The sequence below is a fragment of the Hippopotamus amphibius genome, chromosome 4 (assembly GCF_030028045.1).
Source record: "Hippopotamus amphibius kiboko isolate mHipAmp2 chromosome 4, mHipAmp2.hap2, whole genome shotgun sequence".
Classification (NCBI taxonomy): domain Eukaryota; kingdom Metazoa; phylum Chordata; class Mammalia; order Artiodactyla; family Hippopotamidae; genus Hippopotamus; species Hippopotamus amphibius.
In genome coordinates this window covers 177,783,722-177,803,015 of record NC_080189.1, presented here as the reverse complement: position 1 = coordinate 177,803,015, position 19,294 = coordinate 177,783,722, and the positions used below count along the sequence as shown (strand labels likewise).

At 52.1% G+C, this 19,294-nt stretch overlaps 1 protein-coding gene across 2 annotated transcripts; it reads right to left on the bottom strand.

The window, feature by feature from the left end:
- Positions 1-6,003: 6,003 nt before the first annotated feature.
- Positions 6,004-18,492, bottom strand: SERPINA5 (serpin family A member 5). 2 transcript variants are annotated; one of them, XM_057732423.1, is made up of 5 exons: positions 18,252-18,492; positions 9,922-10,544; positions 8,247-8,517; positions 7,736-7,883; positions 6,004-7,013 (listed from the first exon to the last, which is right to left on the bottom strand). In XM_057732423.1, exons 2-5 carry the CDS (start codon positions 10,526-10,528, stop codon positions 6,825-6,827), a joined length of 1,215 nt encoding a protein of 404 aa, XP_057588406.1. In that variant the 5' UTR covers positions 10,529-10,544; positions 18,252-18,492; the 3' UTR covers positions 6,004-6,824. The 2 variants fall into 2 exon arrangements, with proteins under 2 accessions (XP_057588406.1, XP_057588405.1); XM_057732422.1 differs by lacking the exon at positions 18,252-18,492 and adding an exon at positions 16,514-16,591.
- Between the last annotated feature and the right edge of the window lie 802 nt (positions 18,493-19,294).

The window sequence follows — 19,294 nt, the reverse complement described above, 5'->3', positions numbered from 1 at the left end:
ACCTCAGGCTGCACAGCATGTGGCAGGAAGGACTCCCTGATCCTTCTGCGTGGAACAGACCCTCTCCTGACTCCTCCAAACCGGTTCCCATTCCCTTTACAGCAAGAGCCTCTGCCTGCTGTCCCCGTGACGTGATGACTTCCCTTTAGCTCTGCAAGGAGCACGGTTGGCTTCTGGCCGTGGGGACAGCTCCTTCTTGCTCACCCTTTTTCCCTACAGACAGAGTTGCTGGATTTGGCAAACAAAAATACCCCACAGTTCCTGGGACATGCTTATGCTAAAAAGCGATTCATTGTCTGGAATTCCTACTTATCTGGGTGTCCTATATGTCACCAGCAGCACTACCTGCACAGTGCACTCAGATAAGGATCTGGGTCTCAACGAATAGGGGGTCTTAGGCAGTGGCCTGAGGACTTGCAGAGGCATGGAATCTTCTGGAACCTCCCCCACTTAGCCCCTTCATTCATTCACCCAACATTTATTGAGGGCCCACTTTGGGCCAAGGCCCACGTCAGGCATTGGGGCGAACCCTCGGGGATTTCCTGGTGTGTGAGAGACACAGACATGTAGAGAGATGGTACCTATACAGTGTGGGAAGCAATGAGAGAGATGTGGGGGATGGGAGCCCAGAGATGGCTCTGGGGGAGTCAGGAAGGCTCCGCCAAGGAGGGGCCTCTGGGCAGAGTCCTGAGGACGCGGCTGGGTTTGTGTTTATTACCTGGCTGGGGCTCTGCAAGGATCAGCTGGAGAAATGCCTAAATCTCTAAAGTGTCTGAGCCCTCGGGGCACAGAGCAGGAGCTTCTTAGGGCACTGAAGCTGGATGGTGGCAGCTGCAGGGAGGAGGGGGTGTGGGTTCCCTGGGGCCTGAGGCTAATCAGATAACCCTGTGCTCTCCTGCCTGCAGGTACATCTGAATCCAGAGGGGCCTGTGAAAGCACACTGATTCTTCAGGTAAGAGCCATGAATAGGCATTTTAACAAGCTGCTTGGGTGATGCTGGTCACAGTCTGAGAAACGCTGCTGTAGGGCCAGAGCCCCTCCCCCTGCCTGGTTTCCCCCAAGCCTTCAAACATCCTCATGACCTGGGGCTTATTACCATCCCCCCATCAGGCTGCGGGGGGAAATGGACAGTGTTGTGCTTACGCAACACACCTGGGAGCAGAGGCCAGGCCCTGCTCATACTCCTTTACCCTACACCCACCAGACCCACCTTCCCAACCACACCCCACTCCTAACCTGCCTGGGCCCCTCAACACCCATGAAGGAACATGTACCTGCCGATCAAATCCACGCATGTTTGATAGCAGCCTCTCTGGGAGAGTGATGGAGAAGCAGGGGCCCAGAGAGGAGAAGACTCTTCCCCACCCCACCCCACCAGGTACACAGCAAATGTTCAGCTCCTCGTTCAACTGGAGGCTACAGCTATACTAGCTGCTGAGAAGCCACCCGTCTCCAGAAGGCTGTGGGCACGCACATGAGCACATACGGGTGAGTCAGCAATGCAGGCGTGTGCAGGAACATTTCATCATCTGTACTCTGTATGTCTTCATGGAAAATCAGCATCAGGAATGGCATGTGGTCTCTCGTACTGGATTCTCCCAAGTGGCCAAAGCGCTTGTGTGTCTGCAGCTGTTGCCACCTCGAGGCCACCTCACTCCCACCTCATTCCTTGGGGAAAGGTGGCAGATGGTCAGCTCTGGGGCGCGGCTCCAAAGGAAACGGGAGAGGGTCACTGACATCACCTGGTTGTTATCCCAGCCCTTTGAGCAGGTGCCTCTCTGCCTCTGCGTTAATATATGCAGAGCACTTAGGAGCAGTGCCAGACATTCAGTAGGTGGCATCCAAGTGCCACCCAGTGTTATGAGGACCGCCCTCACCCCCAGCACCCTGCACAACCTAACAGGTGCTGGTGAAGAGCAAGCCTCCCGGGCTCCAGCCACCCGTGTCCCCTGTCAGTTCCATGAACAGGACACACTCTCCCACCTCTGGTCTTCGCTCATATTGTGCAAAGTAACATTCTCTCCGTTCACCCCTGCTTGTCCCGCAGATCTCGGCTTCAATGCCAGCACCCCAGAGCTCCCTCTGGACCCCCAGCTGCAGAAGGTCCTTGACTGTCTCTCTTAAGCACCCTTTCTCCTCCTTAACTGGTCTCCTGCTTCTGCCTTTATAACCCTAACCCCGCACCTATTCTCTTCACCACTTTTTTTTTTTTAACATTTCACTAAACAAGTCAACTGTCTAGTTTGAAACAACTTTAGATACACAGAAAAGTTGTGATGACAGTGCAGACAGCTCCTGTGACATAGACATCTTGTGTAGCCATGGTTTTTTCCCAAAACTAAGGAGTGAACCTTGGTACGGTATAGACTCGTCTGGATTTCAGCTTTTCCACTGATGTCCCTTTTCTCCTCCAGGATCGCACCCAGGAAACCACATTACACTTAGTTTCCAGGTCCCCTTAGTTCTACCTGGCCTGTGACAGTTTCTCAGGTGTCTTCATCTGTCCCAGCTGCCATAACAAAATACCACAGACTGGGTAGCTTATACATAGTGGAAATTTACTCTTCACAGTTTTGGAGGCTGAACATCCAGGCTGGAGATCAGGTGAGGGCTCTTTTCTGCTCGTGTCCTCATATGGGAAGGGACAAGAGAGAGCTCTGGGGTCTCCTTTTAAGGGCACTAATCCCATTCATGAAGGCTCCACCCTCATGACCTAGTCATCTCCCAGTGCTACCACCTTCTAATACCATCATATTGGGAGGTGAGGATTTCAACATGTGAATTTTGAGGAAATACAAACCTTCAGTCCATAGCACCAGGCTTTCCTTGTTTTGCATGACCTTGACACTTTCGAAGAGGACTGCTAGTCAGGTATTTTGTTGACTGTCCCTCAACTGGGGTCTATATGGTGTTTTCTCACAATCAGAGTGAATTTATGTGTTTGGGGGAAGATCCCACTGAGGCGATGCTCCCTTCTCATCACCCCACATCAGAGGACATGAGACAATAACATGACACATCACTGGTGAAGTTGACCTTGACCATACAGTCAAGGTACCTCACCCAAGGTCATGGATGTCAGGTCTCTCCACCTAGCGCTACTATTCTTTACGTCCTGTGCTCTGTCAAACTCGCACTCCATAGCACGTGTCATGAACTGATATGCGATGTATTTTTCTTTTCTATTTTATTCTTTTTTTTTAATTGTCTCTCCATACTAGGATGTAGCTCCTCCAGAGCAGAGATTTTTGTTGTTTTCTTCATTTATCTCCAGCACCTGGAACAGTGCCAGGGGATATTCAACAAACATCCGTGGACAAAAGAATTACCCTCATTACAGTTTGTAATTCTATTTATTTGCTTGTGTGCCTGGTTATTGCCTGAGCCCGCATCTGCTGGGCTGACCATTACACCCTCATCCTAGTTCCCGGCCCAATTCCCTGAAGGCACCCCCTGAGCAAAGCCCTTTTGATGAGAGAGCTAAATAGACAAGTGTAGGATGGGCAAGGCTGCTCAGTGGGGCGTGAAGTGCTTCCTCTGGATACCAAGTTCATTCTATTTGGTCTGGGTTTCTGCAGGGAGTGGTAGGGGAGGGAGTCCTGGACCCTAGCACTGTTCCTTTGCTTTCTGCCAACGTGAAGTCCACGAGGGGAGGGCCCCAGTGTGCATGTGGTCACAGGGGGAAATGAAAGTGGATTCCTAAGAACACGAATGAACTTGGCAACAGCTGCCAAGGCACTCAAAGGTGGGGTGACTGCTATGGGTTGAATTGTGTCCCCCCCATATTCATATGTTGAAATCCTAACCCCCAGCACCTCAGAACATGACTATATTTGGAGATGGCATCGTTAAAGAGGTGATTAAGTTAAAATCAGAGTGAGCCCCAATCCAATATGACTGGTGGAGATTGGGAGATGAGAAGATTAGGACACACACACACACACACACACACACACACACACACACACACAGGGAAGCCCATGTGAGGACACAGAGAGAAGACAGCCGTCTGCAAACACAAAAGGGAGCCCTCAGAAGGAACCAGCCCTGATGACACCTTGATCTCAGACTTCCAGCCTCCAGGACTGCGAGATGAAACATTTCTGCAGTTAAGCCGCCCCGTCTGTGGGACTTGGTTATTGCAGCCCTGGCAAATGAATACAGGGGCTAAGAAAGGGTCCTGAGGGGGACAGCCAGGCCTAAAATGCGGGCACCTGATGGACCTGGTACTTTATTTAACCAATGAGTGAGGTCAATCCCAGGGCCAGGCCGATGGAGCTGATGGAGAAGCAGGTGCGGATGGGTGTGAGCGCCCCCTAGAGGGATGAGTGAGGCATCTACGGATGTGCAGGTAGGAGAGTGAGGGGCAGGGAGGAGTCCAGGGAATGATTTAAGTGTGGCGCGGATGGCCAAATTACCCTGAAATCAGGATGAGAGCGAAGAGACAAAACCCGGACCTAGTGTTCATGGTCCCTGTCACTGGACCGCAAGCACTGACCCCTCTTTCCCCCTTGCTCTCCTTCCCATGTCCTGCCCTGGTCCAGGCTGAAGTTTCCACGACTTCCCATCCACACTGCAGCTCACTCAGCCTCATGCTCTCTCCAGCTGTTCCCTGGGCTTGGAAGTCCCAGCCCTGTCCCCAAATCTGCTGTCTGTGAAGCCCTACATGTTCTTCAAGACCAGCTCAGAGTCACTTCTTTGGCAGAACTTTTCCTGACCCCTCAGAAGTTAACTCTCCTTCTCTCTCTCTGAGTTGCTATATGAATTTGTTCATCCCAGGATCATGTGACAATTGACTTACGTGACCTGTGGTGACTCCCAGCTCGGAGCTTCCTTCCATGACACCCCAAATCAGCCGCCCCAAGCCCGGCCCGATCCCCTACGTGGGAGCTGTTTTGTGACTGTTTGCTGAGTGAACTTTAGACAGCACTGGACCTTGGCCTTACACATGTGGCACAGCCAGCACCTCCCCCTGACTTTGGACTGGCTGAGTAAACTCTGAGAGAAACATTTGCCAAAAAAGACCACGTGTTACGAAAGGAAAAGACACAGGAGTGGATCTGGCCCCACGAGAAGGTCCCATCCTCCAGAGCTTCCCAAGCCCGGATAAAAATGCAGACAAGCCATCTCGTTCTGGTTGAAGCTGGCTACCCTGCCACCAGCTGACCCCTGTGCCATCTGGGTCCCCAAGCTTGGGCCTCACACCGTCACCAGCAGGGGGGGCTCTGGGCAAACACTTATGATTCCTTCTGGGAGATGGGGATGCCGAGATAGCCCTTACAGGATTGTTGAGGAATTAATGACATCACAGATGCACAGTATCCCCACGGCTGGCACATAGTAGGTGCTCAGTACTTTGAAGGATGGTCAAAGCTTGGGATTCTGACCCTGCTAGTTTTCTAAGGGACACTCACCTGCCATATGGTCCAGCCTCTGGTGTGAGAACGCTGGGCACAGGCTCACGGAAAGCTAGCCTTGGGCATGCACGGTGGGGTGACAGGCACTCAGGGGTCAGACTTGGGGGCAGCTGATTAGGGGATGGTCTGAGGCTGAGGGAAGGACTCATTCACTCATTCATTCACTGATTCTTGAAAGTGTCTGATCCCCTTCACTTGATGGATGAGGAAGCGTGATGGCCTTCCTCATGTCAGGAGAGTGAGCATACCTGGATAACAGGGGAGCTGGTGCCTGGATGCACTTGACCTGGGCTTCTGTTTCTGGGTCATGTCTCCTCTTCAGCAGAGCCCAGAGTTGAGAGTGTGGTCCTGGAGCCAATCCTGCCTCCACCACTGAGGAGCTGTGTGACTAGGTAGGTTACCTGTTCTCTACAAGCCTCAGCTTCCCTAACTGTAAAATGGGGATAATAGGAGTGCCTGCCTGGCACAGGAGATTGAGGGGTAAGTGCAACCATCCAGGTGAAGTGCCTAGCATCAGTCCTGGAACATGGTAAGCTATTAACGTCACCGTTCCCAGAGCTACTTCTAGAAAGACCATGACACCCAGTGTTTGCAAAATGCTTTATTGTTACTGCTGACACTAAAATCCACAGTTAGTCATCAGGGTTTTCAATTGATTCTCTAGTATTTGCGACAGGCCTCCATTCTCCCACTCCCAGCCAAGCCCATGAGGTTGTAAATTAACCCACAGGACAGAAAAATCCTGGGATGGCCATGTCCACCCTGCTGTTCACCTGCTTTTCTTAAAAGATGAGTGGCAATTGAATACATTGAAATCAACTGTGATTGGTGGGGAAGAGTGTAGCCTCTTTATGTGATTTCAAGTATCCTTCAGTCCTTGACCTGACCCTTCACTGTATAATGGGGAAACCACAGTCCAGAGAGGGACAGTATTACCCAATTCACACAGCTAGGAGAGAAGCCCCATTTTATACTCTCATTCCATCGTCCTTTCCAAACCATGATGAACTGGTAGCTGGTATTGCAGACAAGCAGAGAACCAGGATTGGAAATACACTTCCTGGTGGAAATATCTACTGGAGCAACCCTCCTGGACTGGATTCTGGGCTTCTCTCTCCACTAACATGCTGTGTGGCCTCGGGCAAGTCAACCAACCTCTCTGGATCTCAGCACTAATCTCCACTGATGAAAGGTGAGAGTAAAACCAAATGTTCTCCAAGGCACCTGTCTTGCAATCATGTGAAAAGAAGCAATCATCAGTCAATGTTATTGTTATTATTATTATTTGTGGAAGTCTCATTAGTCAACTAAACCTGTGTAAATCACCAACTCCCAGCAGACAGATGGCCACGGTGCACCCTCATCTTCCACTATGGAAGCCCATGCCTTTCAGGAGAAATCCCTATCTCAAGGGCGAGTTACTTTGCCGAGGAAAAGGATGTGCTTGCCATTCTCCACAATGAGCATTAGAAAGGGCCTGTTGAATACTATCCTTTGAGAGTTTATCCGGGCAGATCTGAACATGAAGATCGTCCCCGTGGCTGCAGCCGCTTGGGTTCCCGACTCGTCCACCTCCACCACGGCTTTGTGCACCATCTGCAGGGGAGACATCAGGAGTCACTGAGCCACCAGGGGCTGGGAGGTGCCATCGGGGGAAACAGCCAAGTTTCTGCTGGCGGCATCACGATCAAAGTTTCTGTGCTCCTGAGCCATGACGCAGATAAGAGATGATGTGATTGAACAACTACCATGCACCAGGGCATAGAGATGAGCACATGTGTGTCTTTCACTGAATTCTCACTGCATCTCATAACAAAGGGTGTGACTCTCCAAGTTTATAGAGACAAAGGAGGCTCAGAGAGGTCAAGTAATTGTTGGAGGTCACACAGCTAGTAAGTGAAGGAGCTCGCATCTGATTCTTAGTTTTGATTGCTTAAGATAAGACACCTTCTCCCAAAGCTCAGTCCTGGATATGGTTTCCCATTGCTCAGAGGACAAGATGCAAAGTGAAACCTTTGCTTCTTGAGGGAAAAGAGGAGAGAGAGAGAGAGAGGAATAACTTGGAATGAGGAATGGGATGGAAAGGAATAGAAAAGAAAAGAAAATATAGAACAGAATAGAATAGAATAGAATAATACAATAGAATAATAAATTAGAATAGAATAGAATAGAATAGAATAGAATAGAATAGAATAGAATAGAATAGAATAGCATAGCATAGCATAGCATAGCATAGCATAGCATAGCATAGAATAGAATAGAATAGAGTAGAAAATAGAAATTTCTGAAAGCAGGTTCTCAGGAGCTTCTGGGCTCACCTCAGACACCTGGATGCCGGAGTGGTTGGAGACGCCTGTCAGGTCAGCCTGGGAGGTGAAGACATCTCTGATGCCCAGCTTGGGGAGGACTTTCTCCAGCTGATAGGAGCCCTCAATGGAGAACTTGGGCAAGTAAAGCTCGAGCTGCCTGGGAAGAGAAGAGGACCTTTCTTCGACTCTCCTAGAGCACTGGTTCACTGAGCTCATATTCCTGCCATCTCCTTTTGGTTTCCTAACGCTCCTCCCACCGGTTGCCTAGAATGGAACGCATCCTACTCTGGACTTGGACTTGGACCTGGGCTGTCCCCAGAGGTCACTGCCCACTCTGATGGCCCCACCAGGAAACCCAGCTTCCAGCCCTGCTCCCTCCAGCTGGGTCAGGCCGGGGGACTGGGACTTCACATGATGCCTCTGGGCTTGGAGGCAGCTCCTGGGCCGGGTGAGTCCTCCCACCACAGCCTGTGTGGCTCTGCGGGGCTGCAGCAGGCTGGCCCTGGAGTAGTGTGAATACCTCTTCACAGACATCTTGAGCCACTTCCTCACTGTTTTTTCTTTCAGGCCATTTTCCACCTGCCCCATCTCGCCCTCGCGGGGAAGAATGAAGAAGGCAGTGGCGTTTCCTTGGTAGGGGACCCCCACCACCCTGCAGGAGAGGTTTCGGTCCAAGAGGTAGTAAAACTGGTCCTCTTGTTTCATCATGGGCACCCGGACCACTGTCTCCGAGGTCACGTGGAAGTCCTGCTCGTGGGTGCTTTTGAGGTTGAAGCTTGTCTCCCACTTAGCTAAGATTAAAATGGAAAACGAATTAGAAATTCTCAGCTATCAATGAAAAGTGTGCAGACAGGAAACCTATCAAACAGAGAGCATCCTCTTTGGAGCCGTCTCATTGGCAGAAGTGACTGTTGAATGTCTTGAATATAAAGACAAGTCCCTTCTAAATTCTGGGGACAGTCTTGAACTTTTTGTGGGGCTTTCCTTCCACATGTGCAAAGCAGGGAGGTTGGTTTTCATGTTTTCAGAGACCCTTTACCCCTGATGTTGTTTGTTCGAATATCTGATGTTGGTACTCAAGGTCAAACATCCCAGTGAACAGGGTAACTAACATGGATGTCTGATGTCTGACAAAGCTACGCTATATCTGGATGAGTTATTCTCTTTTTCACTCTTTTCCCAATATTGGATTTAATCCAGGTTTGGGGAAAAATGTTTGTAAGATTCCTGAAAAAAACATGATTTTTCCCTGCTGGGAATTCTGTGATTATGCTTTCTGCTTTGTCTGCTTTGTATGGGACGTTTTGTTCTAAGTGATACAAGTAATTGTATCCATCTTCTTAGTAGTTATTAAACATAGATCCTGCCCCCATGCCCCACAAAGCTTGTCTCACAGCTGTCCTCCGAAGCCTAGCCCTGGACCAGGGGACAAGAAATCTTAGAATCCAAGCGTGATACCATCTGTGACCTTGGGAAGAGGGGGCTTGGCTAACAGTTTAACTATTTTCCACTTTCACTTTCCCTCCCTGACCCTCCCCATCCTCAGCCAGGCCCTGTTCAGGGTGCTCAGGGACTCAGTATCTAGAAGGAAGAAGCAGGCGAACAAGCTGAGATGAGTAGGGATATTTACAAGAAATTCCAGGGAGATAAAGATGGGGAGGTCAGCTCTTGGGGAGGGGAGAGATCCAGGGGAACAGCCTCTTGTCCTGGGATTTCTCGGCTGAGGAAACAGCCCACAGGAGGGCATGGAGGTGAGGATATGGGTACCAGGGGGCATCTGGGAAATGCCCTCTAAGGCTCTTCTAAAGCTCACAGTCCTGCCCTGAGTAGCCATGGTGGCACTTTCTTTGGCATCATGACCTTCATAAACTCATGGTTCAGAGCCTGTGTGGAAGCTGTGGGCTTTAAGTGTCCCCAGGGACCCAAACAGGAACCAGAGCTTCCCCAGTGGAGGAAACAGCATCCAGGGTCTTTCATGTCACCTTCCACAGTAAGAAGCCACCGTCTCACCCAGCTAATTGTCAGCTTCACTCTATCATCAGGGACCAGAAAGGACTAAATCCACTCCCACTCTTCTATGTGTGCGGGAATTGGTTTTGTTTTGGTTCGGGGTTTTTTTGTTTTGTTTTGTTTTGTGTCTGTTTGACAAAAGCATCTGAAAAGAGAAAGTTCAGGTTCAAGCCCAAGGGCCTTACCTTTGAAGAAAATGTAGTTCACCATAACCATGACCTCGGTGCCATCCAGGCCCTTAACCAAGTCCACAATCTTGCCTTTCGTTTGCTTTGTCACATAATCATTGATCTGCTTCTGGGCCCCTTCAGGGTCCTCAAAGTCAGTGGGGAAAGTATCTGCCAGGTACAGCGTCCTCATGGCGCCCAGGAAGGCCTCCTGAATGGGCATCGTGGGCTTGGTGAACAGGGCGTTGCCGAAGCTCAGCTGGAGGCTGTCTCTGGGCTGCTGGAGCTCCCGCAGCAGCCACTGGGAGGCACTGTGGAGCTCCTCCTCCCGGCCCTCCTGCGGGTTGAGACCCAGGCCCTCTAGGATCTGCGCCTTCGTGTTGGACCGAGCCCCCAGGGAGAGCATGGCCAGGCTCACAGAGATGCTCAGAGGGGAGAAGAAGATGTTCTGGCCGGGGGCAGCTGTGGCCAAGGTGCTGTAGAGGTCGAAGACAAAGTCCCTGCTGCCAGAGGCCACTGTGGCAACTGCCGGCAGCAGCTCCTGGAGTCTCTTCTTCTGGGGGCGGCGGAGGGTGGCCATCTGTGGGCTGAGGAGCGCCAGGCACAGGAGGAGGCAGAGCCGCATTGTGGCTGTCCCTGTTCTGAAAGGGAGAGTGGGAAGATGACCTCACTCAGGGTGGGCAGCGAGTGCATCCTCTCAGAGAGAGGATGGGAAGATTACGAGCAAGGCTGACATCCCGGGAGGTGGCACCACCACCAAGAAGCCTCAAAGGGCGATGATGAACCAGAGAGGCTGGGAGTGAGGATTTAGGGAGCACAAGAGGGGCTGGAGCACAGAGATTTGGGGACGTGGACATCTAATGGTGGGGCAAGGAAGGGCAAGGCAAAGGAGTGAGACCCCAGGTGGGGACTGGCCACCAGGGCAAGAAGCCTCCTTTCATCCACATTGAGGTACGTGTTACAGGGCGATGGGATGTAAGGCAGAGGGTTCTCCTGTGTTCTGCCTGGTCAGCGTCTCTGAGGTTACAGGGAACTAGCAGCCTATTTCCATACATGGCCCCTAACCCTCACTTCCTTCCCCAGGTGTAGCATTTGCAAGAACTTTTATGAGCTCAAGCAACTACCCGGGGTGGTCCCTGCCACACTGCTGGATCCGTCCCTATTCATTCGGGGCATCTGCTCTGTGGTGTGGCGGGCAGGGTGCCAGGCTCCTGTGGTTCATTAGCGAACACAGGATGCCATCAGTTCCCCTCTCTTTCCCGAGGGGCTGCTCCAGGACCCCGCAGAGCCACCCTGTCCCTCATCAGAGGTACCTTCCCCCCTTGAGGAAATTCTGCCCTCTTAATGTGGGCTCCCCAACTTCCCTCCTCTTCTGGGTTGGGCTGAATTGTGTCCCCCAAATACACACATTGAAGTCCTAACCCCCAGGGCCTCAGAATGTGGCTGTATTTGGAGACAGGGTCTTTTAAGAGGTAATTGAGTTAAAATGAAGTCCTTAGAGTGGGGCCCAATCCAATGTGACTGGTGTCCTTATGAGAAGAGGAGATTAGGACACAGACACACGGAGACTGAGGGGCGACCATGTGAGGAATGTGAGGACACAGGGAGGAGGAGACGATCACGTGCAGGCCAAGAAGAGAGGCCCCAGGAGGAACCAGCCCCGCCGACACCTTGATCTTGGACTTCCAGCCTCCAGGACTGTGAGACCATAAAGGTGTGTTGTTTGAGCCCCCAGGCACCTCTCCTTCTGTGTCTCCCCCAGGCAAGGAGGCCCTCGCCTTCCTTTTGTCTCTCTACAGCCTCTCAGGTGGGCCCTGGGGGTCTTCCATCATTCCAGCTTCGTCCTCCATCCTTAGTCCCCCCTCCCGTTCCTCTCTCATGTCCACCCTCCTGGACCCCTCCTCTCCATCCAGAAACACTTCCTGTGCCCAGGCCTGCTAAAGCCCTCCTTCCACCCTCCATGAACAGTGCAGACTCTGCAGCCCAGCAGCCTGGGTTCAAATCTCAGCCCTGCTACTTCCTCCAAGTGTGACTTGGTGCAAGTCAGTTATACCCACGCTACTGCCCCACCTGTACGATGGAGGTAAAGACAGAACCTCCACCAGGGTGGCTGGGGCTTTAATGAATCAGTGTATGTAATGTGCTTAGAGCAGTGCCCGGTGCAGACACGCCATCCAAGTGTGAGCTGTCAGTGTGGCAGCGACTGGCCAAAGTCCCACCTGAGACCCCCGTTTCCCCAGCTGTACCGTGGGGTACATGCTCTCACACCCATGCTCTCATGGGAGCCTGGAGGCGGCCAGACAATTAATTCCCACATTGGCCTGACTGACCCCTGATGAGAGCTCTCGCTCCATGTGCATCCCCTCCAACTGGGTATTCTTCCCCCTGTGGACACCACGTCTTCAGGTCCGCGAGGCCCAGGGCGAGCACAGCCACAGAGTCCCAGAGCCACGCAAAACCAAACTCCAAAGAGCCCCAAACAGCTGCACTGGACATGGCTGGTGAGGGGACACCAGTGAGCCTGGGGGTCAGCAGACCTGGCCATCTCTGTCTGATTGAAATGGAGGGACTCAAGCAGGTCACGCTCACCACCTCGGCCTCCAAATTGCACCTGCACCCACCAAGGAAGTTCATTTAGAATGTTCTGTCTGCAGAACCTCCAGCTACCCTGAAACACATACAGCGGCCTCAGCAGTCCCCGTGCCCAAGGGAGGCCCAGGTGCATGGCCAGCGCCCACCGCTGCTGGGTCATGACATGTATCAACTCCTTTAGCCTCACACCCACCCATGGGGGCAGGTTCTGTTACTGGCTGCGTTTTACAGATGGGTCATCTGAGGCTCAGAGAGCTTGAGGCGCGTGCTGGTAGCGACAGAGCTTGGACTCAGACCCAGTTCTGACCCTCAAAGCTCACGCTCTGAACCGCCACACCATCCAGCTCCCCCAGATCCCGGATCCTCCCGCTCTGCGTCACAGCCTCCCGATCTTGTACTCTCGGCCTCTGCAGTCCCCGCCAATAGCCCCTACGCAGCAGAGAATTAAGAAACACAGTCTGGGCTGCCTGTGCTCACACTCCCTTTTTGCTCCCACTTTGAGAGTGGCCTTCACGGAGGTCTTTGAAGGACACGGGTGGGTGGTGTGAGCTCTCTGTCCTTTACTCTGCGGAGTGTTAGAATCCATCGGTGCAGCAGGACGCTGCTGGAGGAGCCGTTCGGCTCCCCAACTCCCCCCCCCGCTCCCCCGCACTGATTAATACCGAGCTGATACTTACTCTAAACCACATGCTTTCAAAGAATAGCCACAGACCGCAGAGGAGTTTCCTGCTTGGATGGAGCCCAGGGGCAGCTGGCTGGGGTACAGCAGTGAGAGTTACAGTCGTCCATCCTCCTGTCCCTGTAGCCTGGTGACCTTGGGCCAGGCCCTTTCCCTCTCAGGCTTCAGTTTCTTCATAAACACCTAGAGGTCTGGTCCTGTGCCCCCACCACTGCCTGCCCCCCGAAACACCAGGGATCTGATGGACCAGAGCGGCTTCTCCAAGTGCCCCATGAGTCCCCCTAGAAAGGAGGGGCTCAGCTTCCCTCAGGTTCTGCTCGGCTGCAGGTTTGGGATCCAGAAAACCTTGCTCCATTTAGCTTTCTCTCTCCCTCTTATTGAAGCCACTATTTATTAAGGACCTATCAGACGCTGTATAAATATTACTGCATTTCATTACCAAAAGTATTATTGGCCCCATTTTACAGCCAAGTAAACTGAGGCTCAGCAAATGGAATAGCTTGTCGCAGCCAGTGAGTAATGGAACCAGGTTAAAACCCAGATTCCGCGTACTGGTGTACCTGCTGCCTCTTGGCTCACTTTTAAGGTTCTGGGAAATGACACATCGTTCCCCCTCCTCTGTGGTGGCCGGTGAGTCTCCCGGGGCCTCTCCCAACCTGTTCATCTGAATTAGCTCATTTCTGCTCCTCCACAGAAACATAAGAGTTGGTATCATTGTCACAACTGGACAGAAGGAGAAACAGAGGGTCAGAGAGGTTACTTCTGAGAAAGTGGAGGCCAGGGGGCTGGTGCTCATTTCAGGTTTCCTACTTTGCCATTACACTCCTGGGCCTCTGGTGCAAATAGACAACTTACAGAACTTTGTGCCAACTTTGAGCCAGTGGGTAGTCTGCTCCAGGCTCTGTGAGCCTGTCTTTCAGGACACCAGCCCCCACTGCGTGCTGGCAGAGCCGGGCCTGGCTGACCCTCTCCTGGGCCCTTGACACCAGTGTGTCTGTGAAATGCCCCCACGTGTCAGAGGGAAGAGAGCAGATTGATCAATTTCATCTGGCACCCCAGACCAAAGGGACTTGTGGCAGCAAACGGTGGGCATAGGGTAGGCAGGCCCTGGTCAGTCCTCCCACTGGTCCCCCAACATCCAGACCAGAAACTTGCTGCTGTTTATTCCGAATGTTAGGCAACAAAGTCCCACTGAGGTTGACTTTGGACTCCGCTGTGGGAGGCGGGTGGCTCAGGAGGGTCTGTCCACTCTCTGCTAATTACACAAGGAGATGCAAGATGTGGAGTCCAGGAAGAGAGGGAAAGACAAAATCACGACTTCCCCTGGATCCTGAAGACCGGGGACAGAGCTTCCAGGAATCAGTGACCTGGGGAGCTTTCCTAACCTCCCTCCCCATCTCCAGACCATCAGCAAGACTTGTCAGTTTCTAGCTCCGAAATCTGCCTGCCTCTCCCCATTTTCCCTGCCACCATCCTGATGGAAGTCTTTTTTTTTCCTTTCACTTGGACCCCACTTCTCCTGCCCCTGAGAGCCATTCTACATACACAAGTACATTCTGAAAGAGTCCCCTTCAATCACAAACACTGTCAAGGAGCTCCCCTGCCCAAGAATGTTCTTGCTGCCCACTGGCTTGGTAAAACTGAACACTGATTTGCGTGATAACCCACCAGGCTGCATGTGCCTGGCTCTGTCTGGCTCTCACCAGCCTCACCTGACCAGTTCTGTCCCCCAGGGTAGACTTCTTGTTTTCCAATTCCTAGCACAGAAGCCCCGTCCCAGTCCTGGACCCTTGCACACACTGCTCTCCCTCCTCGAACCCTTTCTCCGCCTTTCGCACCAGGACCAGCTTCTCCCTGGGTCCAGGCTTCCACTTATCTGTCACTTCTTGGTGGTACCCTGTCCACGCTTGGCCGCATCCTCTCCACCGTTATTCTCTGTAACGGCCCCTTTGATTGTTTCTCTCATGGCTCCATCAATTACAGAAGTGAAATTACATATGTGTGTGCTGTTGACTTCCTTTGTCCTGGCCTCTCCCCCACTAGAACATGTGCTCGTAAGAGAGGGACCCTCATCTGTGCTGGTCCTGCCGTGACACTTCTCAGTCAAGGGGCGGTGCTCAGGCACCCCTGTGGAATGAATGGATGAGTGGATGGATGCGTGGATGGATGAATAGACTCTGTCTCCTTCTCTGTAATTCAGAGGTGTTAGACCACATGGTGGAAATGAGCCAGGCTGGGCATCCAGAGCTGAGCTCTCGTGGTCCTGGAGCTAGCATGCCAACTGACCCTGAATAACTTCAGTTTCCTTTCTCTTTCTCTTTTAAAACCACTTTGTTGAGGTCATACGGACATACCAAAAGGTGTACATATTTAATGTAGACAATTGGATGAGTTTGGAGAGAAGTGCACACCCTTGAAACCATCACCGCCATTGACACTATGAACACATCCTCCCAAAGTTTCCTCCCACCCCCTTTATTCTTCAACCTGTGTTTTCTTGATCTGTCACTAAGGATGTTGGCCCAGGGGAGCAGTTTCCCTTTTATTGTTGCCTTTCATGCCAAAGGCCCCATCCTTAGAAAAACTGAAATTTCCATGCACTTTACGTCTACATTTTGTTTACTTAACAAATGGCCACATAGTGTCTGGAGCTCTAAAGACCACTCTGGGGGCAGCCTCCGGACAGGGCAGCCTTATCTTAGGGAAACAGATTATAGCTGAACATTTTTCCTGATTTCTAAAGGTCCAAGATTCCAGGCACAGAAAACAATAGAAGCTACGGTCTGTCGAGCACGTCCTGGGTACCAGACATTTTATCCCTGCTGCCTAGTTCAGGGTTTCTCAGCGCCGTTGGAATTCGGAGCCAGATCATTCGTTGGGGGGCCGGGGGGTGGGGGGGTGCTGTCCTCTGCATTGCAGGGCGATTAGCAGCATCCCTGTCTTCTACTCACGGGACGCCAACAGCAGCTTATGAGAACGGAAAATGCCTCCAGACATACCAGATATGCCCGGGGGGTAAAATCATACTTGGGTGAAAACCACCGCTGTATTTAATCTTCACAGCCATGCCGTGCGGGGTGGGGGGGGGGATAATTTGCATCTTATCCACGGGGAAGCTGAGGCTTGGCCAGATTTAGCATCCTCCCCAAGACCGCACCGGGGTAGGAGGGCGGGGGTCCCACCTCTGCTGCCTCAGAGGCCCTGGCTCCCCCCCCACCACTGTGTCCTGCTCACCCCGGGACACCTCCAACATTTTTAAGCCTTCCAAACCCCGTAACTCCAGAGTCCATTCCTCACCCCCAAGCCCACGGGCCCTCCGTCCACGGTGCCTGTACTTACTCTGTCCGGTGGCCGAGCGTGTACACAGCGGAGGCAACGGTCGCTTGGGCTAGGTAAAGAGCAGAGGGCTGGCTGGACTGAAGCCAGCATCTGTCACTGACCACAGCGGGGCCCTGACTCCGCCCTCCCTCCCCTGGCCCCGCCCCAGCCAGTCCTGCCCTGTCCTATCCTGTCCTGTCCTGTCAGGGCTTCTAGGCTTTCCAAGCCAAAGCCACCTGAGCTCTGACCAGGGCCAACCCCCACTGCCTCGAAAGCCTCACATGGGTGACCGTATGCCAGCAAAGGCACAGGCACCCCAGGCAGACCAGGCTGGACAGGTGACCAGCTGCTGGCAGTCCAGACACAAGGCAAAGGACATCCTCTCAAACCTCCCTCCAGGCTGATCCCTTTGTTTCCTGCAGCCCACTGGCTGCGGATCTGGGAGAGTGAGGACACAAGCTCTTCACAGGCTTGTGTGCTTCCTAGATTCATGGACCCCTACAGTCAGATCCTGGTGGAAATTAGATGGATTGAGAGGGTCTCACAGTGGCTGAGATGAGGCATCACTGTACCCACCCCCCTTACTGCACCAATAGCTGAGGCTCAGAGAGATGAAGGGCCTTTTCAGAGACGTGCATCAGTTGAGGACAGAGTGGGGCTGAGTGCCCAGGTTGCCGGCTTCAAGGCCAGTGCTCTTTGCTAAGCAAAGATCTGTCTCCAGGATTTCTGTGGGCTCGGTTGGGCTGTCCTTTTCTACCTTGAAATTGGAGCTTCAAAACTCAGGCCCACACTTTCAAGAGTATTTCCAAGTGCTGAGGTGTTGGATCAACCCTTGTTTCACTTCCAAGGTCCCCATGCCTGGGGCTTCCTAATACCAGGGTACACAGTGTGTGGCCATGTGGGCGACCGTGGGGTGTGAAGTTGGTCGAGGAAAAAGAGAGCCAGGCATTACCTAGATGAAGTGACCTCGATGCTCAGCAAACAGGGTCCCTCTGCGACCTCTGAGACATCCCCCTCCTCGCTCCATGATTCTGGGCCCAGCTCTGGCCCGTGATCTCTTTTAGTCCTTACAACCACCCTGCAAAGGTTATAATGCTGAGCTTTGCCTTAATCTGGATATGAGCACCAGGCATCAGGTGCTTGCCTGGGCTCACTGCCCCGGCAACGCCCTCGAGGATGGGCATCAGCTTCCCCACGAATCCGTGAGGAGACGGAAGCAGTGAGAGGTTAGGTTATCAGCCCAAAGGCACACAGCTGATAGGGAGAGGTGTTAACAGGCAGGAACTAGGCCCCTTCTGTCCAGGTTTTGCTTTCTGTCCACTGTACCATGTGACACAAGCAAGAGTCCCTTATCTCATAGCCTAGAGATTCCCAAACTATGTTCTATAGGGATGAAATCATGTTACTATCTGTAATGGGAAGGATAACAGCCCCCCAAAGATATCCACGTCCGAATACGCAGAACCTGTGACTGTGACCTGATATAACAAAAGGGACTTTGCAGATGTGACTGAGTTAAGGATCTTGAAACGGGGGGTGGGAAGGAACTATTGCCGATTTCCCAGGTAGGTCCTAAACATAATCATAAGGGTCCTTTCTTATAAGAGAGTGAAAGAAGCAGGGGGGGTGGGTGGGGAGAGAGAGAGAGAGAGAGGTGGGAGATCATAGTCAGAGGAGGTGATGTGATCAGGGAAGCAGGAGGAGGAAAACAATGGGATGTGGGGCCATGGGCCTAACTCCAGAAGCAAACGCTGCCAACCTCTTGATGTTGGCCCAGTAAGACCCACTTGAACTTCTGATTTCCAGAACTGTAACAGAATAAATTTGCTTTAAGCCACTATGTTTGTCATAATTGCTTACAGCAGCAATGGGAAACTAATCTAATACCCCCAAACGGGTTCCCGACGAAACTACCTACATGGGAAAGATGGGACTAAGCCGATGCTAAAGGAATTCTCCAGCCCATGTACATGTCCATGGAGACACCCCAGGTACCATGTCCCAGGCTTACATTTTAAGGACTATCTTGAGAATTTGGGAAACGTGGCAATCCGTGACTTCTCACATCCACTCAACAGGGCTCTGTAGGAAGGGGGCTGAGAATGGGTACATCTGGAGAAGAAAGTTTTGAGGGTGTTTCAGAGCATGGAATAGTCTTCTCTGGCTGCCAGAACAAAATACTACAGGGGCTTAAACAGCAGAAAAGTGTTTCTCACAGTTCTGGAGTCTGCAAGTCCAAGATCAAGGTGACATCACGGTTAGCTTCTGGTGAGATCTGTCTTCATGGTTTGTAGGTGGTGCCTTCTTGCTGAGTCCTTACGTGGCCTCTTCTCTGTACATATGGGGGGACAGAGAGAGAGAAAGAAGAGGAGAACAAGCTCTGGTGTCTCTTCCTCTTATTAGGACACTAGTTCTATGGGATTAGGACCCCATCCTTATGACCTCGCTGGACTTTAATTACATCCCTAAAGGCTATTTCTCCAAATATAATCACATTGGAGGGTCAGGCTTCAATATGCGAAGTTTTGGAGGACACAATTCAGTCCATGACAACTGGGATGAGAGAGTAGGATGGGCCAGTGGCCAGAACATTGGAATTTAAAGGACCAGGTAAGCCATGCTAGATTTATTTTTCCATTGACATCAAGAACAATGAAGAGTACCACCCCCAATACGTGAGTTTCACCCTGGGCAGAACTAGGTTCTGTCACCCCAAGAGTGTGTGTGACATTGTGGAACAGAAATGCCTTTCAACGGGGGCCTTTACTATTCCACCTGCCTGGTCCCAACCGCCGTCAGCCC